Source organism: Natator depressus, chromosome 24 (assembly GCF_965152275.1).
Source record: "Natator depressus isolate rNatDep1 chromosome 24, rNatDep2.hap1, whole genome shotgun sequence".
Classification (NCBI taxonomy): domain Eukaryota; kingdom Metazoa; phylum Chordata; order Testudines; family Cheloniidae; genus Natator; species Natator depressus.
In genome coordinates, this window is record NC_134257.1 from 4,185,715 (window position 1) to 4,211,632 (window position 25,918).

The 25,918-nt window shown below is 58.2% G+C and overlaps 1 protein-coding gene across 1 annotated transcript in view; it reads right to left on the minus strand.

Annotated features, from left to right (window-relative positions):
- Positions 1-9,379: 9,379 nt before the first annotated feature.
- Positions 9,380-25,918, minus strand: part of INSRR (insulin receptor related receptor) — a 36,433-nt gene continuing 19,894 nt past the window's right edge. The window contains exons 7-22 of the mRNA XM_074938122.1: positions 24,862-24,988; positions 23,864-24,102; positions 23,128-23,295; positions 22,594-22,789; positions 21,555-21,596; positions 20,996-21,291; positions 20,188-20,324; positions 18,926-19,091; positions 18,012-18,120; positions 15,945-16,015; positions 14,974-15,203; positions 13,599-13,709; positions 12,521-12,680; positions 11,847-11,976; positions 10,693-10,827; positions 9,380-10,068 (exon numbers count right to left, since the gene is read on the minus strand). Of these exons, the coding sequence (XP_074794223.1) occupies positions 9,744-10,068; positions 10,693-10,827; positions 11,847-11,976; positions 12,521-12,680; positions 13,599-13,709; positions 14,974-15,203; positions 15,945-16,015; positions 18,012-18,120; positions 18,926-19,091; positions 20,188-20,324; positions 20,996-21,291; positions 21,555-21,596; positions 22,594-22,789; positions 23,128-23,295; positions 23,864-24,102; positions 24,862-24,988 (2,642 nt within the window). The 3' untranslated portion in view covers positions 9,380-9,743. The remainder of the gene's footprint in view (positions 10,069-10,692; positions 10,828-11,846; positions 11,977-12,520; positions 12,681-13,598; positions 13,710-14,973; positions 15,204-15,944; positions 16,016-18,011; positions 18,121-18,925; positions 19,092-20,187; positions 20,325-20,995; positions 21,292-21,554; positions 21,597-22,593; positions 22,790-23,127; positions 23,296-23,863; positions 24,103-24,861; positions 24,989-25,918) is intronic.

The window sequence follows — 25,918 nt, forward strand, 5'->3', positions numbered from 1 at the left end:
TGTTTTGATTGTCACCCATCGGAGCCGGTCACGGCATCAGTCCAGTCAACAAACCAATCCGGCTTTGACCCCAGGCTCTGAAAATAAAACCCAAGGAACCTGCTTGCACGTTGACAGGTTTCAGAATGGTAGCCGTGTTAGTCTGTATCAGCAAAAACAACGGCGTATGTCACCTCAAGCTTCAGTGGCTAGTCCATACAGAGGATAACAGCCTACTACCGCCGCTTGTGTAACCCACTGGCCAGCATGTGTTACACACACCCCTGCCCCATCCACAGATATGGGACTGTCAGAGCCCCAGCTACAGAGCCAGTAGCTCAAGCTGGAGAGCTGGCTGCTTTTAATCCTGGAGCGTCCCTGGCTTTATGTCCTAGGCTGGCTAAGACAATGCCTGGCAAACGAGGTCTATGCATACTTTTGACAGAACATTGTCAACGGACCCTCGCACGAGCCCTGCTGGGGGCCAGCTACATGGCAGGAACCAAGTTGTCACCAATGGTGCCCAGATGCGCACGAGCAATGACGAAAAGAAACCACGGAGCTTTACGGTCTCCTTTATTTGGACTTCTCTGTGCAGCCGCTGCAGCCGGCTTCTCCGAAGTCCCTTGTAGAAGCCAGCTCCAACAAACAACACACCAAACGGGTTGTGGCCACGCCCACCGAAGTCACTGAGTTTGTAGGTGTGTCACTGAGAACATGGCTTGGTCCAGAGCTTGAAGGTTTTAAGCGGTGCAGCCGAGCGGATGGAGGGGGCAGGAGATCAGGGCTCAATTCCTGGCTCTGCTGGGTGACCTTTGGCCTCCCTGTGCCTCAGTTTCCCCATCTGTATAATGGGGCTAATGGGGCTGCCCCCTCCTTTGTAAAGAGCTTTGAGATCTACTGATGAAAAGGGCGAGGGAGATGTTCGGCGTTCCATAACCACTCGGCTTCAACTCTTCACCAGACCAATCCTGCTTTCATTCCCGCTTCGGCTGGGGCTTTTCCGCCCGCAGCCGCATTCCCCCAACACAGGTTTAAAGCCTTCCATTTTCTTCTTTTTCCTTTCCCTCCAGGAAACAAAAAGGGGGGGGGGGGGCGGGAAATCACCTTTGTATGTTTAAAAAAAAAAAAAAAGATCAGTAAGCCTCTGTCCTCGCAGATCTCCCGCCGGGGATCTGAAAGAGGGTGGTGGAACCACGATCGGGGGACCGGAGTTTATTCAGCAACCGGGGCCGCTGTGGAGGAAGGCTGTCAGTAACAGACACTTTCATGGCATGAAATACAACGGCTGGAGAAGCCTCAAGCCTCTCAGCAGTGAAGTTTTCATGGCAAAATGAGCGTCTGACTTCCCGGCCCTGTGGCACAACACCCCCACTTCAGGAGTTCAGACAGCATGAGGGAGGCCCCAAAAATTCCTGAGGCTGGCTTGGGAATCATGAGATTTTTTTAAAATAAATCTTGGGTTCTTTTCCTTTGCCGTCTGCTTTCTGAGCCTTTAGGGGTCAAGTTTCCAAGATTTTCTTCACAACCATGAGAGACAGAAACTTCTTTTTAAAAAAAAAAATTAAACCAGAGATTCTCACATCATCACATGACTCCAGCAGCTGGAGCTTTAGGAGAAACACCAAATCTCATGGGACTCATGCTAAAACCAGGAATGATACTGCCCATATCCCATGCAAAGCCCTCGCTGATGTCCCCAGGGGAACAAAGCCCCAATTACCTGGCACTGGTAGGTAGCCAGCTAGGACAAGGTGCTGAGTTTTCATCTCCTTGATACAAAAAAGATGTCAAGGCGCATGGAGGGAGGTTGGTGAAAAGCAACAGACACCTTAGGGCTGGTGAGACAGGTTATGGAGGGGGGAAGATTAGGGGAATGAAGGACTTGAACTTCTGAACCTCAGGGGCTAGTCCTCCCAGCCATCCCACAGGCAAGACTCCCGTGGAACTGGGTGGCGGTAGGGGTGACTTCCAGCAACCAAGCACAAGGATTGGACAAGGAGGGAGAGGAATTGCTTCACACTAGGGTGGTCCAAGGAGCCTTTCCCTTCCCATCCTTAAAGTCTCTGCACCACCGGCCTCCAAAGGGAATGGACTCAGTGGGACTGGGAAGATCTTACCCTTCATCAGCAGCCTGGAGAGGAAAAATTTTCTCTAGCCATCTAAATTTCCCACTTCGGAGGGCAGGGACCATCTTTTTGGTGTGTGTTTGTACAGCACCTAGCACCACGGGGTCCTGGGCTGCGACTGAGGCTCCCAGGCGCCACTCACAACAGATAATAAATAATAACAACAACATCTGGAGGCTTTCAGCCCATCTACCTGCCAACCCCCACTGGCCCAGAGAACACTGCTGCCCATGCAGATCTCTATCTGGGGGAGCCAGCAGCTACGGACCTTCGCTCAAGCTTGGCTGCAACATAGACCGTCCCGAGGTGGGTTTCAGAAAGACACCTCGGGATGAGACTGAGAGTGCCCCCAACCCTCATCTAGGACCAGCCCGGAGAATGAACGTGCATCCTTGGGAGCCAGGAGATGCAACTTCTCCTCCCCTGGCAAAGAGGGAGGAGGGATTAGACAGCAAACAGGACACCATTGGGAGCCCCCCCCAGCCGCGGCTGCCCCGAAGGCAACAGAGCTGTGTCCGGTTACGCCAGCTGAGGCCTGGCTCGGTGTGTACGCCCCGGGGGTTGGAAGCATCGTTAGTGTCTGAGCATGCCAGGCCACACAACCTCAGCCTTGCCCGAGTCTCAGGGATCCACCTCCAGCCCTTGCCGGCTCCAAGCCGGAGGCCATCGCTCCCAGCAGCCGGCAGCCATGGAGCTGGTAGAGACCTGGAGCGCCCAGCACCCCTCACCCCCCCAGCTGGAATTGTCGAGTGCAGCGGGGCACCGACGATTCCACCCAGCTAAGGATCTCTCTGTGCCTTGGCCGGAAGGGGAGAAAACATCCCAAAGTGCCTTCAACCCCCCACCCCCGAACAACTCGAACAAGAACCAAGAGAAAAAACAGAGGACAAGAGGTGAGGGTCCCCATGCCCCACACACCCCACAAGAGCAGTCGCTCGCCTGCATTTCCCACCGAAGGGGAAAAGACCCCTGTGTCCAGGGAACAGTCCAGCCCTCCGCTGTCCAGGCCCCAAGAAGTGGGACATTGTTTTCTAGCCAAGGAGCTGTCTCAGTACGTTGCTCGTCCCAATGGCTTTGCCCGTCAGCGACAGGAGTGTCCGTTTTAGGCATCTGTCACCCTGCACCGCACCTCGAAAGCGTCGCTGACGGAGCAGGCTCTGCGCTCGCGGAGCGCCCCGGGTTTCCCCTTTGCCCAGACACTCTCGGCTGCAATTCAAAGGCCCAGTCACCATCTCCCCCAAATCGTTAATCAGCTTCTCGCTCTGCCGTCCCTCTCAGTTGTCACGGAGTGTGGGGGAGTCCAGGCCCTGCACCCCTCTGCCTGGGATTCACTGAGACTCTCAGCCAGCCAGTAAAACAGAAGGTTTATTGGACAGCAGGAACACAGTCCAAAACAGAGCTTGTGGGTACACCCAGGACCCCTCAGTGAAGTCCTTCTGGGGGAGCAGGGAGCTTAGACCCCAGCCCTGGGGTTCCCTGTGTTCCTCCACCCAGCCCCAAACTGACACTAAACCCACCGAGCAGGTTCCCTGCTGCAGCCTCCGTCCACATTCCTGGGCAGAGGTGTCACCTCCCCCTCCCCCTCCTGGCTCAGGTGACAGGCTCTCAGGTCTCCCGTCCCCAGGGCACATTCCCAGGTCAACACTCCCCCCTCCCTGCTGCATCACATCGTCACATCTCTCCCCCCTTCGAGACTGAACTGAGCGGGGTCACTGTGACCAGTGACCTGGGGAAGTTCGGGGCCCCCTCTCCGGGACAGCGCATCCGCTATCAGGTTGGCACTTCCCTTCACATGGACCACGTCCATGTCGTAATCCTGCAGGAGCAGGCTCCACCTCAGGAGCTTGGCGTTGGCTCCTTTCATCTGGTGCAGCCAGGTCAGGGGAGAGTGGTCGGTGTAGACGGTGAAGTGTCGCCCGAAGAGATAGGGCTCTAGTTTCTTGAGGGCCCACACCATGGCCAGGCACTCCTTCTCGATGGCCGCGTAGTGTTGCTCCCGGGGTAGCAACTTCTTGCTCAGGTACACGATGGGGTGTCTCTCCCCCTTTTCATCCTCCTGCATTAACACCGCCCCCAGTCCCGTGTCGGAGGCGTCGGTGAACACCACAAAGGGCTTGTCAAAGTCTGGGTTTGCTAGAACTGGGCCACTGACCAGAGCCTCCTTCAGCGCCCGGAAAGCCTCCTGGCACTGCTCGGTCCAGACCACCTTGTCTGGCTTCCCCTTCTTGCATAGCTCAGTGATGGGGGTGGCTATGGCGCTAAAGTGGGGCACAAATCTTCGGTAGTATCCTGCCATCCCAATAAAGGCTTGGACCTGCTTTTTGGTGTGGGGAGCGGGCCAGTCTCTGATCACCTCCACCTTGGCCGGTTCCGGCTTTAGGCGGCCGCTCCCCACCCGATGGCCCAGGTAAGATACTTCAGCCATCCCCACCTTGCACTTCTCCGCTTTGACAGTCAGCCCAGCCCCCTGGAGTCGGTCCAGCACTTGTCTAACCTGGGACACGTGGTCCTCCCAGGTCTGGCTAAAGACACAGATGTCGTCAATATACGCCATGGCAAAACTCTCCATCCCCCTCAGGAGCTGGTCCACCAGGCGCTGGAAGGTGGCCGGCGCTCCCTTGAGGCCGAAAGGCAGGGTCAGAAACTCATAGAGCCCCAGAGGGGTGATAAAGGCCGATTTCAGCCGGGCATCTGCATCCAGCGGCACTTGCCAGTAGCCCTTTGTAAGGTCCATGGTGGTAAGGTACCGAGCTCCTCCCAGCTTGTCTAGGAGCTCGTCCGGCCTGGGCATGGGGTAGGCATCCGATACAGTGATGGCATTGAGCTTCCGATAGTCCACACAGAACCGGACTGACCCATCCTTTTTGGGGACCAGCACCACTGGCGAGGCCCAAGGGCTGGCCGATGGCTGGATCACCCCCAAAGCCAGCATGTCCCGGACCTCTCTTTCCAGGTCCTGAGCAGTTTTCCCTGTGACTCGGAAGGGGGAGCATCTTATCGGCGGGTGCGACCCTGTCTGCACCCGGTGGACAGTCAGATTAGTGCGTCCAGGCTGGTTGGAAAACAGCTGTCGGTACGGATGCAGCACCCCCCTGACCTCAGCTTGCTGGGCAGGGGTGAGCTGATCCGAGAGGGGGATTGTTTCCAGGGGGGAACCAGCTCTGGTCCCAGGGAATAGATCTACTAAAGGGTCATCTCCCTGCTCCTCCCACTGACCACACACAGCTAACACCACATTCCCCCTGGCATAATATGGCTTCATCATATTCACATGGTACACCCGGCGGTGGTGGGCCCGGTTCGACAGCTCCACCACATAGTTTACCTCATTATGCTGCTTGACGACCTTGAACGGGCCCTCCCAGGCGGCCTGTAGTTTGTTCTTTCTCACGGGGATGAGAACCATCACCTGATCCCCGGTGGCGTAGGCACGGGCCCGCGCCGTGCGGTCATACCAGACCTTCTGCTTCCTCTGGGCTCTGGCCAGATTCTCCCTGGCCAGGCCCATGAGTTCAGCCAGTCTCTCTCGGAAGGTCAGGACATACTCCACCACTGACTCTCCATCGGGAGTGGCCTTCCCCTCCCACTCGTCTCTCATCAGGTCCAGGGGGCCCCTCACCCTCCTTCCATATAACAGTTCGAAAGGCGAAAATCCGGTAGACTCCTGGGGCACCTCCCTGTACGCGAACAGCAGGTGAGGTAAGTACTTGTCCCAATCCTGCGGGTGCTGGTTCATAAAGGTTTTCAGCATCATCTTTAGCGTCCCGTTAAACCTCTCCACCAGCCCATTGGACTGGGGGTGATACGCTGAGGCCCAGTCATGCCGGACCCCACATTTCTCCCACAAGCACCGGAGCAGGGCCGACATGAAGTTGGAGCCTTGGTCTGTCAAGACTTCCCTGGGGAACCCCACTCGGCTGAAAATGGTCAGGAGCGCATCTGCCACGGTGTCTGCTTCAATGGAAGCTAAGAGCACTGCCTCGGGGTAGCGGGTGGCGAAATCTACCACCACCAGAATGTATTTCTTCCCCGACCGGGTCGTCTTGCTGAGAGGCCCCACGATGTCCATGGCCACCTTCTGGAAAGGCTCCTCTATGATGGGCAAAGGTCTCAACGCCGCTTTCCCCTTGTCCCGGGCCTTCCCCACCCTCTGACAGGGGTCACAGGATCGGCAATACTGCCGGACGGTGGTAAAGACCCCGGGCCAGTAAAAGTTCTGTAGCAACCTCTGCCGGGTGCGCCGGATTCCCTGGTGCCCTGCGAGGGGGATGTCATGGGCCAGGGACAGGAGCTTGCGGCGGTACTTCTGGGGGACCACCAGCTGCCTCCTGACCCCACAGGACTCCCCTTCCCCTGGGGGAGCCCATTCTCGGTACAGGAACCCCTTCTCCCACAGGAACCTCTCCTGGCAGCCTCTCCTCATGGTCCGTCCCTCACTGAGGTCGGCCAGGTCCCTGAGCTTCTGCAAGGAGGGATCTTTCCTCAACTCGGCCTGGAACTCAGCGGCTGGGGAAGGGATGGGGCCCGGTTCCCCCTCCGTGGCCAGGTCTGAGGCCGCAGCCTCTCTGAGCCGTGCCCCTCGGCGCTCCCTCCCCACCCGAGTAGGGTCTCGCGCCTCCAGTGTGGTACCCTCCCCAGGGTCAGGTCGCAGTGCCCCTCGCCGGCTCTGGCTACGGGTCACAACCAGGGCGGTCTGGGGGTCGCTTGGCCAGTCCTCTAGGTCTCCCCCCATCAAAACTTCAGTGGGCAAATGGTGGTGTACCCCCACATCCTTGGGGCCCTCCTTGGTCCCCCATTTCAGGTGTACCCTTGCCACGGGCACCTTAAATGGGGTCCCGCCCACCCCCGTCAGGGTCAGGTAGGTGTTGGGCACCACCCGATCTGGGGCCACCACCTCGGGCCGGGCCAGCGTCACCTCCGCGCCCGTATCCCAGTATCCATTGACCTTCCTCCCATCCACCTCCAGGGGAACAAGGCACTCTCTCCGGAGGGACAGCCCCGCACCCACCCTGTAAACCGAGCACCCTGAGTCCAGAGCCTCCAGCCCTCTGGCGGGGCTGGCTGGGGGTACTCTTCCCTCCTGAGCAGGTGGCAAACTGGTAGCCCCCCTTTCCTGGGTCGCCTGCCCCTCGTCCAGCTGAGTCCCTACCCAGTTAACCCTGGGTAGGTTGGGTCTGCTCAGTTTGTCCCGGAGCCCGGGGCACTGGGCCCGTACGTGGCCTCTCTGGCCACAGTGATAGCAGCTCAGGTCACGTTGGTCCCCTCGAACGGGTCGGAGGGGCCCGACACCAGGCGTTCCCCTTTGGAGGGGGTTCTCCCTATTTCCCCGCTGGGAGGCCCCATGGTGACTCTCTCTCTGCATCAGGGGGGGCCTGTTCTTTTGGGACTCCTCCCGGCTACCCCCTGACCGACTGTTCACAAACTCGTCGGCCAGCTGCCCTGCATGCTGGGGGTTCGCGAGCTTTTTGTCCACCAGCCACAGCCTCAGGTCGGAAGGGCACTGTTCATACAGGTGCTCCAGTACAAACAGGTCAAGCAGGTCCTCTTTAGTTTGGGCCCCCGCTGTCCACTTGCGGGCATATCCCTGCATCCTGTTGACCAGTTGTAGGTAGGTGACCTCAGGCGTTTTACGCTGACTCCGGAACCTTCTCCGGTACATCTCGGGGGTCAGCCCAAACTCACGGAGCAGGGCCTGTTTGAACAGTTCATAGTCCCCTGCCTCTGCCCCTGTCATCCGGCTGTAGACCTCCACGGCTTTGGGGTCCAGTAAGGGGGTGAGGAACTGGAGCCTGTCTGCAGGGTCAACCCTGTGCAGCTCGCAGGCATTCTCAAAGGCCGTCAGGAAGCTATCCATGTCCTCCCCCTCCTTCCGCTGGGCCAGGAAGCACTTATCAAAGCTCCTTGCAGTCTTGGGTCCCCCCTCACTCACCGCAGCCGGGGCCCCACTGCTCCTCAGCCTGGCCAGCTCCAGCTCATGCTGTCTTTGTTTCTCCTTCTCCTGCTGCTCATGTTGACGTTCCCTCTCCTTCTCCTGACGTTCCCTCTCCTTCTCCTGACGCTCCCTCTCCTTCTCCTCCTGCTCATGTTGACGTTGTTTCTCCTTCTCCTCCTGCTCATGTTGACATTGTTTCTCCTCATGTTGACGTTGTTTTTCATGATCCTCCAGCTCCCTCATTTTCCTCTCCCTCTCCCATTCCAGCCGCATCCGCTCCAGGGATGGGGAGCTCCGCTGGGAGGATCCCCTGCTGGCTGCTGGGGTCAGGGGGCCCTCGGTATTCGCTGGGCTTCCCGCAACCCCTCCCCCAGGCATAGGTAGGAAGGGTCTCGGGGTGTCCTGGGCAGCAGTCTGACCCCTCCCAGCCTGGTCAGGCCCCAGGGCCCACGCTGCGTCCGCCGGGCGGCTTCCCTCAGGGACAGGGATCGGGTCATCCAAGCGATCCCTCTCCTCCAGCTGGGCAATCAGCTGTTCCTTGGTGGACCTCCCGACGCGCAGCCCCCTCTGCCTGCACAGCTCCACCAGGTCGCTCTTAAGGCGTTTAGCGTACATCTCCCGGCTGGCCACTCGCAGGCCGGGCAGCTGTCCACGGTTTCCAGGAAAAGCCCCTAGTGTGCCAGTCCTTCTTGAGGTCACCACCTCTTTGCCAGGGTCGAGCTGCAGACTCCTCCGCCCCTGGGACCGCTCGCTGCAATCCCCCGGGGGACCCTGTTACTGCAAAAGTCCTTCTCTCTGGTCACACACTCCCAGGGGTTAACCGCCCCCTGAAACCGTCTCTCTCTGAATCTTCAGCACGCCTGGTCCCCGTCAATCCCCCTTCATTTTACTGTTCCCCAGTCACTTACTGCAGGAAGCGCCGTTCACGAGGTGCAGTAGATCCCACCGCTGCCACCAGTTGTCACGGAGTGTGGGGGAGTCCAGGCCCTGCACCCCTCTGCCTGGGATTCACTGAGACTCTCAGCCAGCCAGTAAAACAGAAGGTTTATTGGACAGCAGGAACACAGTCCAAAACAGAGCTTGTGGGTACACCCAGGACCCCTCAGTGAAGTCCTTCTGGGGGAGCAGGGAGCTTAGACCCCAGCCCTGGGGTTCCCTGTGTTCCTCCACCCAGCCCCAAACTGACACTAAACCCACCGAGCAGGTTCCCTGCTGCAGCCTCCGTCCACATTCCTGGGCAGAGGTGTCACCTCCCCCTCCCCCTCCTGGCTCAGGTGACAGGCTCTCAGGTCTCCCGTCCCCAGGGCACATTCCCAGGTCAACACTCCCCCCTCCCTGCTGCATCACATCGTCACACCATCTCCCCCAAATCGTTAATCAGCTTCTCGCTCTGCCGTCCCTCTCAAAGCCTGCAAGAAGCCCTGGCATCCAGGAGGCAGGGGACCCAAAGAGACTCCTAGGAGGCAGTCGGGGTCTTTCCCCCGCCAAGAGGGATGACAACCAGCTGCTCACGCGGATCAGATCCAATCCCATTGCTGCGATGAGTGGAAGGGGTATCAGTGCTGGGGATCCCTGGGAACCTGGACCTCCAGGGCGGTCAGTGGCGGAACCAGACGGTCCATTGCATGGTCCTTATGGAACGGATAATAGCTACGGGGTCTTCTTGGCTTTGGAAGCAGCTGCGGCCTGGCGCTCCCCGGCTCTCAGAGGCACGGCGCCCCATTCAAGTGACAGCAGTTCCTGGGATAGGCCTGGTCTTTCTGTGGGGCGAGGGCAGGCCCGGGGCAGTCATTGGTGGCAAGGGGGAGGTGCAGGGCAGCCAGGGTGGAGGGCGGCTCCTCCTCCAGCAGGTTGTCCATCTCCACATCTGAGGGCTGGCAGGAGCCCCGGCGCTTGTTCTCAGCGCTGTAGAAGAAGGAGAGGTTGCGGAAGCTGGGGGCCATGTCGTCCTTGACGCTCTCCAGGAGCTGGGTGAAGCGGGGGCGCTGGCGGGGGTTCTGCTGCCAGCACCAGCTCATCAGCTCGTGGCTGGGGGGAGGGAGAGAGGAGGCAGATGGGTTTCAGTCGGATCCGGCCAGCCGGAGGAGCAGCCCTTCCTCGCCCGGCATTCAAGCCGGGGACAGGAACCCGACTTAGTGCCCTAGGGGCTAAGGGCATCCACCCCCAGAATAGTCCCCACGCACTGCCCTGCCCGTGTCCCCTGTAGGAGTGCCCCAGGGGCGAGCTGGGTCTCCCATTCAGCCCTTGGCCTCTCTGCTGAGGCTGCTGGCTGGGATCAGCCCATGCTCGCGGCGTCCGCCCTGCTAGGAAGCAGGGCCAGGCCTGACTCACGTTCTCCACTGAGCAGGGTGAAGGCCAATTGAGGCCCACAGTACTGTGCTCTCCCCCGGCTTTGGGTCTTATCTAGAGACTCCTGGGAAGGTCACCATCTAGGCCAGTGGTGATGGGCACTATTCACGCGAGCTGGCCACCGGCGTTAGACCCAGACGGAGTGGAATGATGTCTGGACACGGTCCTTACACTTAAAGCCCAGGGTAGGACGGGCAGGGGAAACTGAGCCAAGGCCCCCCAGACGCAGACGCATCCATGGAGGGGGGCTCTTCCCTGGCCTCCTTCCCAGGCAGGGAGTTCAGGGGCATGGGAGTGACTTACAGTTTCTCTGGGCAGTTCTCAGGCCTCTCCAGGATGCCATTGTCCATCACAAAGCGCAGCACCTGCTCGTTGGACAAGCCCTGGTAGGGCTGCTCGGCCAGCGTGGCGATTTCCCAGAGCACCACCCCAAACGACCTGCCGGGACACAGGGACAGCTCGGATCAGCCTCCTGCCTCCCCCCGAGAGCCGCAGCAACAGCGTACCCATCGAGGTGGGGTTCCCCGCACCCTCACCAGAAATCACCAAACCAGAGCCCTCATATGCCGGTCACATCATTATTATGTCCCATCCAGCATTGCTCAGTCAGCCAGGTGCATTATGGGAGGATCTCATCTTCCTCCGATGCATCAGGTACTGTCTGCTTGTGACAAAGCGGGACTGTTCTTAATGTTTCCTCTGAATAGTGTGGGGGTGCCTCAGTTTCCCCTAGGCAGTTCTTAAGTATCTAGGTGGTGGGATAAGGGTGTATGATCATTGCAGAGCCCTAGAGGGCAGGTGTGTGCAGGGGTCTGGACACAGAGGATGGCCAACTCCCTGTTTCCTGGCAACTGATGGCCTGGGCCCTTCCCCCCTGCAAGGTGAGAGCTAAAGGGTTGGAGAACAAAGGAATCAGGTGACCTCCTGGTCCGGGAAAGGGACAAAGCCTAGAGGAGGAGGGGCTGGAGAGGGTTTCAGTTTGGGGCTGGCTGGGGACAAGGAATGAAGTGCAGACTGGGTTGTCTGGCTCACTGCCCCCCAAAATGGACCCAGCTGAGGGGTCCTGTTCTCTGTACCTACAAGCTCTGTGTTAGACCATGTTCCTGTCATCTAATAAACCTTCTGTTTTACTGGCTGGCTGAGAGTCACGTCTGACTGTGGAGTTGGGGGTCAGGACTCTCTGGCTTCCCCAGGACCCCGCCTGGGCGGACTCGCTGTGGGAAGCGCACAGAGGGGCAGAGGATGCCGAATGCTCCGAGGTCAGACCCAGGAAGGTGGAAGTTGTGTGAGCTGTGTGTCCTGAAGACAGTCTGCTCACAGAAAGGAGACTTCCCCAGAGTCCTGCCTGGCTTCATGGAGAACAGTCCCAGAGCATTGCCCGGGGACTCCGTGACACTGCTGTTGGGAGCAGGATACTGGACAGGCCAGATCGGTCCCGATGGTCCTCGAACACCTACCAGACATCAGAGTGGGTGTTGAAGATCCCGTCCTTCAGGGCTTCCGGGGACATCCAGCGGACAGGAAGCAGCCCCTTGCCTCCTTTCCGGTAATAATCCGTCTCATAGATGTCTCTGGTCATGCCGAAATCTTTCAAGGAAGGAGGAGCCAAGGAGAAAAGAGGTCACTCACCAGGACCATCCGTCCTGGCTAGCACTGAGCTCTCTGCTAGTAACACTGGCGTCTACATGGCGCCTTCCACCCCTGTGGCACGAGGAGGCAGGGGACTGACACCCCAACAGCCCGCTCCGTTTTGCAACTTGCCCAAGTCAGCAGTCACGCTAGGAAAAGAACCCAAGAGTCCGGGCCCCTTGTCCTGTGTGCTGAGCACCAGAAAAAGCTCTGTCTTCTATGCATGGAGGAGAAAACAACACAGGGGCTGATGCTCAGAAATGCTGAGTGTTCACCCACATCTCCAGTGGGACACAGCCCCTTTGCAAGCCAGGTGCCAAGTGTCCCGAAGCAGAGATGGACGCTGCTCAGTGATGGCCTGACTCCAAGCCTTTTGGGCCAGAAAAATTTACATGCAATGTCCACCTGCAGAGGAGTTTATAAAGTGAGGGGCTGACCCTGCAAGGTCAGCGGGGGCTGATAGAGTCCAGGCCAGCCCAGGACTGAGATGTCCATCACCCACCTCCAATCTTCACCGTGAAGTCCTCTGACACCATGCAGTTGCGGGCGGCGAGGTCCCGGTGCACAAATTTCTTGGCATTGAGGTAGGCCATGCCATCGGCAATCTCCCCTGCCATCTGGATCATGTCCTTGAGTGACGGGGGGGGCAGGCCAGGGTTGTTCTGAGTGACACATCAAAATGGAAGGGGATGAAGGGCATGTGGCTACTGAGGGGTGGGCCCAGGGGTAGGTACGCAAGTCCCTCCATCAACATCCGTGGACACTTTCTGTGGAAGGAACCACGGGACCAGAGTCCTGGCAGTTCCATGTCTGAATTTCATGGGCTCGGGAGACCCAACCTAGCTGGGACCTAAATTATTTTTGTATTATCTGTACTGTGGGAGTGGTGAGCAGCCAGCCATGGCGCAGGCCCCCGTGGTGCGAGATGCTGTACAAACACAGTGCAAAGAGATGTTCCCTGCCCCAGAAAGCTTCCAATCCCCTCTCCCAAATGTGGGGCGTATCTTCTTCCAAGCTAATTCTAAATCACCTACGGGATAGCTAAGGAGGTTGGCAGCAGGGCAGGTAGGGGCATAGATAGACATATAGAATGTGTAGGGGTGGATGGATGAATGGACAGTATGGGGATGGATGGAGGGATATAGATATAGAGTATATGGGGATGGATGGACAGATGGACAGACAGACAATATAGGGACGGATGATGACAGAGAATCAGTGGGCCATGGAGTCCGGACGTGGCCCCTCCATATGAGGCCTGGGGGGCTCTGAGCAGTGGTAAAGGGGGGAACCTTCCCCTGTGGCTGCCCAGGCAGTCCCCGCTCTGTGCATGGAGAACATCTGTATCCAGGGATGTCAGCTCCACCCAGCCAAACCCCCTGGGTTCCCGGAGAACAAGCACCTTCCTCCTGCCCTAACATTCCCTCCCCACCCACCCAATAAGCTGACTGGCCACTTCCCAGGAGAGACAGGGCATCAACCTGAGTTTGGGTCTCATCTCCTCCCACCCCGGCCAGCTCCTGCCTTTCAGGCCCCGGGCAGCAGAACAGCACAAGGCCCGGCCCCAGCGAGCCACCCACCTCTGCGTCCGGTCTGAGAGAACGGAGGTAACTCTTCAAGTCCCCTCGGGTCATCAGCTCCATAATGACCAGGGCTGGCTGGCCCTGGGACACCACACCGAGGAGACGGACCTACGGCCAAGGCCAGACAGGAGTTAGAAAAGCAGCTCCAAAGCCAGAAGGGCAACCAGACTAGAGGGGCCACTGGTCTGATCCTGTCTGGGCAGGAGGCAAGATCTGATGCTAGCCAGATCCCTGCCCTGGTCCCGTTCGGCAGCAGACCCGTTACCGAACTAGATGGGGAGTGGATCGATAGTGGAGCGATAGTGGAGCACATGGGCCCCTGGTTTGTCTTGTGGAGCAAGACCCCTGACTGGACAAACCATGGGGCTATTCTGTGGGGCTGGATACCTGATTGGATAGACGATTGGGCTGTCTTGTGGGGCAGGACCCCCATTGGATGGACGACTGCTTTGTTCCACAAGGACAAGGGTCAGGATATCAAGCTAAATGGTCTGGCCGGATATATCAGCAGATAAGGCAGCAGAAGAGATGGCCCAGTGATCTGGCCGGGCATGGCAAACAAACATTAGCTCCACCAAAGCTCCCGTAAGGGAAGTGATGGTGTCTGTCTGGGATGGGAGCTAAACGGGAGAGTGGAGTTGGTTGAAAATATTCCATAATCAAGAGAAAATGGCTTTTTTTTCTGTTTAAATAGAAATTTCTGCAGGAAAATGTCAATTGTCAACTAGATTTTTCAGGTTTTCATTAAAAAAAAAAAACCTTGAAAATCATAAATTTTCCTGTTTTCAGCTGAAACTTTTCAGTTTTGGGCTTTTTGATGAAAACCTAAAAGAAAGGGGGGGGGGAAATTCAAGAAAATCTTCAACCGAAACAGTTTCATTTGAGTTAACATTTTTCACGGTGGGAAAAGAATATTTCTCACCCAACTCTCATATTAAGTTAAAATGAGAGCTGGTCCAAATTTTTCAAATTTCATGTAAACGTTTTGCTTGAAAATCTGAATTTTGAGGGGGAAGATGTGAGACACCATTTCAGTGAATTCCCCTGTTTTTCAAGGAGCTGGTCAAATTCTTTCCAAGATTTCAAAATGTTAAATTTTGATGAAAGAAAAACAAAAACCAACAGGGAAAGGGTCCAAAAATGGCCACAATATTTTTAATTAATAGGTTGCATTCTGATCATCTGATCTCCTGCTTAGCACAGGCCAGAGACCCTCACCCAGTGATTCCTACACTAAGCCCATAGCTTGTGGCTGAGCTAGCGCATGTCCTGTAGAAAGACATCCAGTCTTGGTCTGAGATAGAGACTCTACCACGACCAGCCCTTGTTAGAATCCATCCCCCTGTCCCCTCCCCACCAGATCCACACATACCACGTGGTGACACTTAAACGCCTTCATGACCGAGGCCTCATTCAGGAATTCAATCCGCTCCCTCATGGTGGCCAGCTCGTTGACGGTCTTCAAGGCCACCTTCGTCTCCTCGTCCTCTTTCTCGATGCCCTGGGCAATCCCTTCATAGACCATCCCAAAGGATCCCTGCCCGAGCTCCCGGATCACCGTGATCTTATCCCGCGACACCTCCCACTCATCCGGGATGTACACTGACAAGGAAGACACAGGCCAGGATTATGCCAATGCTACCGCAGGGTGCTTCATGGCTCCCTCTAGTGGCTGAGCCACAGAAGAAAATCCAAGTCTACTACTGCTACAAGCTGAGGGAGCTGCTCCTTTAGCTCGATCTGTAAGTGCTGCAGGTTCCATCCTGGCTGGGACCCCCAGTGTGGGGTTTTGCTTCACGGGCCAAGCATATGTTTATGGGGATGGGATTAACCCTTTAGGTGACTCTGAGACAAGACAAATGGCTGGTGGTTTAAAAGGCTACATTCACATGCCCACGGGAACCCTATATGTACAACTACCCAGCCATGTGTCCCGCGGTGGGAGTGACTCACTGACAGCCTGATCCTGGCCACCCACAGCTGCCACCAAAATGGCTAGGAGCAGCAGGTGCTCAGCACCTCTGCGGAGCGGACTCGTTACAGCCTGGCTCTAGCTACTCCAAGAATGCATCCAAGTGCAGGATTGGGGCCAAAGAAGCAGCCCCAGAGGCCTTGACAATAAGACTCCTATCTTGTGCTGAGAGATTAAGCAAGGCCCCAGGGTCCAGTGGGTCAAACACTGACACAAACTGCCTGTGCGACCCTATTCCTTTCTGTGCCTCAATTTCCTCCATCCATAAAGTGGCTATATCATTTAGCGGCCCCTCGATGCTGGAACCAGCAATGGCTATTGCTTGGAAGCTGCCCACGTCCCAGCACCTCTCTGGAGAGCGCCGTACGTACTGTCCGAGGTGCTGAAGTATTCTGGATTGACCGAAGCATAGAGCGTGCCGCTGGGGTATCCATCATTGTTCCTACGAGGGGGGAAAAAGCAGGACAAAAATAAGTGCCACACTCCAACAGTGTCCAGCAAGGGCAGCAAGTCATTCCAAGCCAAGCAAGCTCCCGGAGAATTCCCCAGCACAACGGGGGCCTGCCATAACTCATCCACATCCCAAGCCCCGGCAGCTCTGCTCCTCTTAAGATATGGCCTAGGGCTGGCAATTCTGGAGCTACTGTTCTCAGCGGATGTGCACGAGGGGCCGATTCTCCATTGCTTTGTGCCTGGCATGGTCGTTTACTCCAGGACAGCGACGGTATACAGAGCTACAACATCCAGAAGGTGATGCACTGGTGCAAGTGACTGCACAAGGGGGATCTGGTCCTTCCAGGCACCAGAAGGCCTTGTTCAGGATGCAAGGAACCCCAGCAGGGGCCGGGCCTGTGTTCCAACAGGACTGAATTTCGGAGCAGTTTGTAAAACGCTCCTGCAAGTTCAGAAGGGGAAGTTGCAGCTACCAGGGAAAATGCAAACACTGAAAATTCAAATCCAGTCAAAATGCAGCCGGAAGATCCCAATTCTCATTGACACCAAGGCCCCTGCATGCCCCATTTTGGTAGCACACAGGGCTCTGGAAGCAGGAGTCAGTGACACTTGACACCCCTTTTACACTGCAGGGGCCTTTGTGTAGATAAGAATCAGGACCAAAGACAGGAAGGGATCTGGCCCCTTTGGGCTACATAGAGACCCAGGGCCATCAAAATACACACCCAGATCTCAGCTCTCCCATTCATAGACAGAGATGCCTCTGGTTTGCAGCACAAACATGGAGCAGCCTGGTATATTCAAGCCAGGCTGCTGTCCACTCCCACCAGCCATGGCAGGGGCCATGCCAGCCGTGTCTGGATGGCTGAGGGTTCCTCTGAATCTGCGGGGTGGTTATTTTCTGAAACCTGATGCAATCTAGGGCTCAGCAGCTGGTGTTTTCCTGTTCTGACTCGGGCAAGCAAATAAACTCGAGGGAGACGGCGCCCTATCTGGACTGGGATCTGAAAGTTGCTGTCACGTACTCCCGGGTCCTGGGTGCAGGAAAGATTTGGAGGGGGAGAATCAGTGCTGGTCACCTCTGCAGAGGGCAGGTGGGGAAAGGAGGGGAAATGAAAGCCCAAGATTGCAAACGGGGTCCTCTAATTCTGGTTCCTCTGTCTGCTGCCATCCCCCCCAATTCCCGTCACCCCCCACCAAAAAACCCCATGTCTTTCATGCAAATCTGACCCCATCCGTAAAGAGCCATTGTTATTTAGTGAATATACACAACACACACGCCAGGCTGAGTTACTAGATACACGGCTGGTCTGGTTGGGTTCTGGCAGCTTTTGAAGCACAGAACAAAGCCTGTTTCCAGGCACATTACCCTAGTCCTAGATACGACCGTAAGGTTTTCAAACACTGGGGCCCTGGAATCTCTGTGCCTCCAGTCCTGCACTTGGGCAGGGGGATGAAGGTGTGTGTCTGTGGGGGGGTCCCGTTTGCTCTCCCCGTATTCCAGGGAACGGAACCTCTCGCCCTGGACAGCTCAAGAAACCTCACTGCAGGCCGCTGCGCAAAATGCCGGCAAGTATTCGCCACACGCTGGAAACAGAGGCTCAGGTCTTGCCGGGCGTCCCCTGTCTGGAGGCCCAGCCTGGCAGGAGATGGGAATAGAGGTGGCTTTGTGCCCCCTGAATCCTGAGCTGGCCCAAGGGACTCAGGGTCTGCCCTAAATACAAAGGAGCATCCCACAGCTGGGGCGCAGCCCCTTCCAGCCATGTCCTCCCCTGCTCCCGGGGGGTGGGATGACACTGGGTGGGGGAATCTCTCCCGGCTGGGTCCCGGCTCCTTTGCGCTGCTCCTCCCTGGGACTTAGAACTGGGGAAGTGGCAACAGCCAATGGGATTCCATAGCCAGGTCCCGGAGATGACTGGCTCCAAGCCCAGAGCCAGTGGGTCCCACACTCCCAGCCTTCCCCCGCACCAAGCAGCTTTACCTACCTCCTCTTATAGTAGAAGAAGACTAAGACAACCAGGCAGCTGATCACCACCATGAGGACGATGGGCATGACGGTCAGCAGCACGTAGAAGCCACCGGACTCCTCCTCGGCTGCATGGGGGAGAAGGGGAGGAATAAACAGGCCCGTCACTGAGACTCTAGCAACAGAGCTACCCCTCTCCTGCTGGGACGTGGGCACAGAGAGCATGGCCCAGTGGGCCCTCTCCTACGCCAGTGGCCATGACTGGTGTGGCGAAAGTAAATCAGGAAGTGTTATTTACTCCTTCTCCTCACACAAGAACTAGGGGTCACCCAATGAAATGAATAGGCAGCAGGTTTAAAAACAAACAAAAGGAAGTATTTCTTCACCCAACGCACAGTCAACCTGTGGAACTCCTTGCCAGAGGACGTTGTGAAGGACAAGACTAGAACAGGGTTCAAAAAAGAACTAGGTAAGTTCATGGAGGATAGGTCCATCAGTGGCTATTAGCCAGGATGGGCAGGGATAGTGTCCCTAGCCTCTGTTTGCCAGAAGCTGGGAATGGGCGACAGGGGATGGATCCCTTGAGGATTACTTGTTCTGTTCATGCCCTCTGGGGCACCTGGCACTGGCCGCTGTTGGAAGATGGACCTTTGGTCTGTCCCAGTCTGGCCGTTCTTACGTTCTTAATCCACCTCTGACGGGAAGGAACTGTGGTCTCCTGCACAGGCAGGGTTTCCGTACGGACTGTGGCTCTCCCAAGCCAGCAGACCTACCCCCTGCCCCTCGGGCAGCAGAGTCTAGGGAGAGGAGTAACCAGCAATCCCCCCCGCCCCACATCCCCAGCTCCGCACTGCACCGCTCCCCACTGGGCGCTCCCACCCCAGCCAGCCCCCTGCTGGGGAGAGCTGGAACTGCAACACCCCAGATACGTACCCGGGCCAAGGATGTAAAATTTGATGAGTCCAGTCCACGACCCATTCCCGGCCAGCGAGGTGGCCCGGACCTTGGCAGAGTAATTCCCCGGCTGCAGGAGGGCGAGGTGGACACCCCCATATTTGGCATAGCGGTGGCGAGAGACACACACCACGGTGGGGACCTCCTGGGACGGGGAGAGAGAGAGACACGGATGTTCCTGCGGACTCGGGGCCAGTTGCCAGGACATCTGTGCTGAATAGCCCTGGGTTTATATTTAGGTATATTACAGTAGCACCTAGAGCAGGGCCCAGACGTGCAGCTCAGACACACCGCGCAAGCCAGGGCCTGCCTCTGAGAGCTCACAGGCTGAAAAGAAACCGTTGGGAGGAGAGGGAGAAAGTTCAGGGAGGGCGAGGGACTTGCACAAGGGTAGAAAGGAAAGAACCCAGGTGTCCTGAGCCCCATGCAGAGTTTAAGTGTTTGATGAGTGCCTTGTATTAAAAAGGCAAATGTTTCTGTATTCCTGTGAGTCTGTCTGTAACTCCACCGGAAGGGAGAGGCGTGGAGGTGAGCTGGTTAGCATGCGCCTAGGATCTTTAATGTTTGCTTTGTAACGCTTTCCCCCTTACAGGTAAACGTGCTTGCTCAGAAAGGGCCGGGTGGCAGCCGAAGGGCAGCGAGGACGCCGGGCACCGTGTATGAGGAGAGACATGGAGCTGGCTGTCTCCGGCCGTCTGTCTCTTGCAGGGAATATCGCAGGATAGACAGGGAACTCCACAGCCCGGAAATGCCCCGCTCAGGAGGGAAAGAGACATGGGTCTCCAGCCAACAGAGGCCACAGCTGGGAGCCTGAAGTGGATGCCCTTGCTGGAGCACCAAGGGGGCATGCAAGTGCAGTTGCCCTGAATGGAACCCAGGTGTCCTGAGCCCCCACTGAGGGCCTAGTCCGCTACCCCACACTGCCCGTCTCTGCTCAGCTCTGGAGACACCCAGCACACTCCAGCGACAGAGCCGCTAGCCAGAGGATGGGCTGGAACCGAGCCGTGGCTGGGCTGTGCCCAGGCACCGGCTGCCAGCTTAGCCAGCCCCAGGGCTCAAACCGGGCACCCCCAGAGCTGCCTGCACACGTCGCTGTGGCTGGGGCTACAGCAGGCTGTGGCTGGGACAGGAACATGCATGAATGCTGGTGTAGGCGGGGGCTCCTATCCCAGGGCAGGGCAGGGCAGGCAGGTGCCGTGGGCCAAGTGGGCTCGGGGGACAGGGGGGACTGGTCTCGTCACCTCGTTTTCCCGGCTGTACTTGATCTCGTATTTGAGGATGAGCCCGTTGGGGTTCTTGGGTTCCTGCCAGCGCAGCAAGACGCTGTTCTTGCTGGCCGGCTCCCAGGTGATGTTGCCGGGGATGTTATCCGCTTCCGCTAGAGGGGCAAAGAAGGAGAGGCCGAGAGGTTCGCTCAGTGCAGGGAGCAGTGTGGGGTGGGGGGGATCTGAGCGCTGCAGTGTGTGCGGGTCCCCAGTGCAGCTCAGCCCTGGCCCCCCGCCTCGCCACCAAACCCACCAGAACGAGGAAGAGAAAAGCAGAGACCTCCCAGTTCACCCCGGCAGGGGCCCACAGCAGGTGGGGAGCAGAGGGGCTGGGCCAGGCTGAAATGCACTAACCCAGCAAACACACGGCTCCGCGCCTTGCCCTCTGACCCACAGCTCCCCCTGCTACCCCAGCTCTGGGGCCCCCATAGAATCACAGAAATCCTGGGCTGGAAGGGGCCTTGAGAAGGGCACCAGATCCTGTGGCAGAACCAAGTAAACCTAGACCCACAACTCTGTCAGTGCCCCTCAATCCCGACCCGCAGCCCCCCAGCCACCCCAGCCCTGGGCCACACTTGAGATCAGACTGGTGGATCCGAACTGCGATCCCCAGGGGTTCTGGGTTGAGACCAGGAAACTCATTGAACTTGTGGTATCCTGGAAGCCTGGATCTCAACCAAGTGTCCAAAGAGGGGAGTGGGCCGTGCCTTGCTCTGCCTCAGCCCCCGCTAGCACAAGATGGAGGGTTCCTGTGTCCACCCCCTTCCTCGGGGCCAGTACGTACTCTCAGGCATAGTCCGGGCAAAGACAAAGGTGGCCGCGCTGCAGCCCACGGTGTGGGCGGCGTGGTTGCAGGCGTGGATGTCGATGCGGTACTCGGTGAAGTGGCGCAGCTGGGAGATGACCGTCCGGTCCCGCACCACTTTGTCCTCAAAGATCCGGAAATCCGTTTGGGCTTTGGGGACGGCGCCTGTGCGGTTCAGCAGGGGCGGGTTCCCTGGGGGCTGCAGAGAGAAGGCGTTGGAGAGGGGGTGGCCAGAGCTGGTCAGGGCCAAGATGCCTCTGCGCCTCTTCCGAGTCCTGCGGGAGAGAAGTGGGGAGTGAGGTCTAGTGGTTAGAGCGGGGAGGCAGGACTATCCATGGCTCTGGGGTAGAGTGGGGACCAGTGAGTTAGAGCAGAGGGGTCTGGGAATCAGGACTCCTGGGCTCCATTCCCTGCTCTAGAAGGGGAGAGGGGTCTAGTGGTTAAAGTAGGGGGCTCGGAGTCAGGACTCCTGGGTTCTCTTCACAGCTATTCTTAACCCTATCCTGTGTGTGTCAATGATGTATTGAGCCTCACTTACCTCTGAGGGGTTTTTTTGACAGATGTCACCTTCCAAGGGGGTCTGCAAAGACACAAATGAAAGGGGACTAGTTAGTGGACAGTGCCGAACCCGAGTCAGAGAGGGAAGGACCCCAGAGGCAAAGGAGTGACTCTCTCTGGCTGGCCAAAACCCTAGACCTAAAAATCAGAGTGGAGGAAAATTACTCTTAACAAACAGGTCAAATTTATCTGGTGTGGAATTTCGCTGCAAACCCCACCCTGGGGCCAGGGTCAGCACAGAGATCAGCAAAGCCCTTTGCAAACATCAGCTAAGCAAACTTCATCCCCAGGAGCCCCTGTCCTGTCCATCATCATCCACATTTTACACATGGGAAACTGAGGCACAGAGAGGCAAAAAAGACTGGCCCCAGGTCACAATGCAAGTTTGTACCAGGGCTACAGCAAGGATAGAACCTAGGAGTCCTGGCTCCCAGCACCTCTGCTCCAGCCGCTGGATGGCACTCCCTCCCAGAGCTCGGGAGAGAACCCAGGAGTCCTGAATGCTGGAACCACCAGACACCACTCCTCCCACAGAGACAGGAGTAGATCCCAGAAGTCCCCTGCTCTAATCACCAGCCCACACTTCCCTTCCCGTCCCTGTCTTTCCTGGCAAGATTGGGAAGGGATCCCCCATGCCCTAACTAAGCCACCGGCCCCCAGGCCACATGGATGATGATGGAGCTGCTGCTGTGGGTCAGCAGTCCCCCTTGTTCCTGAAACCTGGCTAAGCCTTACCCTGCAGCATGTGGAGACGAGATGGAGTGGAGAGGCTGGGCAGGAAATCCCCCACCTCTGGCTGAGTCATCCCCCTGGCAGGTGGCTATGAATATGGCACTGCAGGGATGGAGCGTGAATCCCTTCTCCTCCCGGCTAGGCCCTGCCCTCTGGAATCCCCTCCTGCAAATAAGCCCCGCCCCTGGAACCTCACCCCCGCCACTAAGCCCCGCCCCTGGAACCTCCTCCCCCACTAAGCCCCGCCCCTGGCACCTCCCCCCCCCAACTAAGCCCCGCCCAAGTACCTGGGGATGATGATGGAATTGTGTAGGAAGTTCTCAAACTTCTTCTGGAAGGAGACAGCCTCCCCCTCCATCGGCAGCTGCCCGCCGTCCCGGTGGCAGGGGCAGCACCGCTCCTCCGTGTCCTGCTCCAGCTCGGGGCCCTCGCTGTCGTCCACGTTGAAGCGGGTGTCCGCACTGCTGGTGGGCAGTTTGAGGCCTGGGGGGCAGAGAGAGAGAGAGAGTGGGGCCAGGAGCAAGGGGTGAGACACAGCCCCTCCTGCATCGCCCCTGACGCCCTCCCAGCGGGGCCATGGGGTGTCGGCTCCAGCCCAGGGAGCCCGAAGGGAAACAGCAGCCGAGGCCCCAGGAGGCGCGTCCGTTCCACCCGGCCCGGCCCACATCCCAGCCGTTCAGCCCCCTCGCCACGGGGCGCTAACCGAGGCTCCAGCTCCCCGAGACGGAGCTCCCCGTCCCCGATCTACCTCCAGGGCACCTCCCGCCGCTGCTCTCGCCTGTGGCTCGGCCGTAGCCCCTCTCCCCGGCCTCAGGCCTTACCTTTGTGGCAATAGTCATTGACGTAGAGCTCCAGATCCTCGGCCAGCTGCTGCCACAGCACCAGGTAGTAGGTGATGTTCCCATTGCGTTGGCTGGGCGGCTTCCAGCGCACAATGAGGTGGGAGGAGGAGTTAGACATGGAGAGGACGTCCCGGGGCACTGTGGGGGCTGGACACCGGCATTGCAGAGACAGCTACGTTAAGCCCCAGAGGTCCAGGACTGGGTCCACACACACCCCCTGGATCCAGGGTGTGTGTGGCAGGGGAGGGATGTGGAGCCCCCCTGCTCCCTCTCCCGGCTCCACCCACCCACCCCCACACACCCCCACTTTGCACCCTTGTCTGTTATGGAGCCGCCTGCACTGACCTCCCCGCAACCACCGTGGCACCCCAGGGGCTGGATCCTGCTGGACAGGGTCCATCTCAGCACCCCCACTCCTGGCAGAGGAGCCTGCTCAGGCCCTGGCGGGGAAATAAGCCCCCTTTAAGGTGGGGGAGGCCCACGTTTGTAAAGTGCTCTAGTAGCTATTCAGGCTATGGGGCTATTTACGGGGGATTCAAATCCAGGATCATCAGCACCAAAGCACAGATCTCTCCCAGTTAAGCGAAAGGAGCAGCTCTGTGAGCTGGTAGCAGTATTAGGCTGTTACCCTCACTATGCACCAGCCCATAGAAGGGCTGTGCATGTTTTCTAAGCAGCAGCCCACTCCAATGCCCCCCCGTGGCCACCCTCCTACCTGCTGGCATGGTGCGGACGTACACCACCTCGCTCTGCGCCCCATAGTTGCGCACCTCCTCGGCCGTGGTCAGGGTGATGGCGCGGACAAAGATGGCATACTGTGTCCAGGGCTTGAGGTTCAGGAGGGCCACCCCCGGATCCTGGTCGTTGTTCAGCGGCAGCTCCACGTCGACCACGTTCCAGCTGTTGGCCCCGCAGGCATCCTGCCCCACGTACTCGGTCACGTTCTGAAAGGGCCTGGCCCGGAAGATACGCCGCCCCCAGGGGTCAGTGCACAGGCCACCTCAGTGAACCCAGCCCCTCTCCCCTCCCACACGCCCACTGAGTTTCCCAATTATTAGGGACATTCCTGAAGCACCAAGGAGCTCAGGGTGTGGTTACACACCAGATGGGTGGAGTGGAGCCCTGCCTCCTTATGCGACTGGCTATTGTGGCCCCTTGCAGGAATTACTTCCCCTGCCTCTGAAATGCATGCAGCCACTTCTGGGGTGGAGCACGGCAGCTGTTCACAGCCTCACAGCAATGCTACACAGCAGTCTGGAACCACACACAAAGAAGCAGGGCGGGAGATGGACTGGATTGACCCAAACTGGAACTCTGTCCCCCTGTCAGCTGAGCTAGCCCAAAGCAGAGCCATGTTTCCCAGCCCCAAACATGCAAAGCAAGGCTCCGATTTGTGCAGCCAGAAGGTCAGCAGCATAGCCCTAAGTGAGCTGCCCCTGACCCTGTCCACCCCCTCCCAACCTCCCCGAAATCCCAAGGGATATCACGGAAGAGCCAAGTCTGCCAATGCATCAGCCGCTGGCCCGGGTCCTTGGCAGGACCAGAACCATCAGCGCTGCAGCACTTGAGCTAAAGGAGTCACATCACTCACCAGCGGCAGTAGTAGGTTGTTACCCGCTTGGCTTCCAGCCACATGAGGGGGCGGTGTGGCACATGCTAAGGGGGCGCAGCATGGCCAGGAGCTGGGCAGCTGGGGGAAGGGGGGACACTTACGATTCCCTGTAGTAGACAATGAAGCTGAGCAGATCGCGGTACTCGGGGGGCCGGTAGCGCTCCCACTTCAGGAAGATGCGGTCGGACTCGGTGATGTTGGAAACGAAGCGCAGAGTCTGGGTCTTGCCTGCGATGGAAGCAGAGAGCATGGCGGGGGGGGCGCTGCATGGAATAGGGCCTCAGAAAAGCTTGCGGGGGCTGCGGGTCGCTCGGGGGGACTGCAGGGAACAGGGCCTGAGGGGAGCTGTGGGGAACGGGGCCTGAGGGAAGCTCACGGTGGGGGGTGGGTTGGGGAACAGGCCTGAGGGGAACTGGTGGGGGGGGGCTGCAGGGAATGGGGCCTGAGGGGAGAGCTCTGGAAGGGGGGCTATGCTGCGTGGAGTCTGGGGAGAGGCTATGGGGTGTGAGGCCCAGGTCCCAACAGTTCTGTGCTGCCCGCTTACAGGGGTGATTGCAGCCCCCGCTAGGGTCTACCCGAAAGCCCAGAGCAGCAGCGGGAAAGGCTCCCACTGACTGCGGCGGCCCTGGCTGGGAGACGCTGGAAAGGCTTTGGGGCGAGCTACCCTTTGGGGGGCCAGGCAGTGTCTTGTAAATGAAGACGGGGCTCGAGGACACAGGTTATGATTTTGTTTGCCATGTAACCCTTTGTTCCCAGCAGTGCAACTTGCTACCCCTTGACGCACAGTCCTTTGTTAAATCAACTTCTTCTTGTTTGTGCTCGAAACACAGCGTAGCGCTGGACGTTAAGCGGGGCTGTGGTCTGAGGCGTAACGGGGAAGTTGGTGTGTACGGTGCCTTGGAAGCAGAGGGTCTGGGAGTGTCCAGTGGATCAGGGGCCGGGCTGGGCACTTCTGGGGAATGCTCGGGGGACTCAGGGGTGGGGGTGCCCAGAGGGGTGGGGGCCTGCAGAGGCCTCTCTGCTGAGACTGCCAAGGAGAGAGGGGCTGGGGGGACACTGAGAACCACCCAACTCGTGTCACCCATGGGTGTGCTGGTCTGGTTCTAAGACAGGCATCCACCCAATCGCCCCCCGAAGCCCGCGATTAGGGTTTACTGA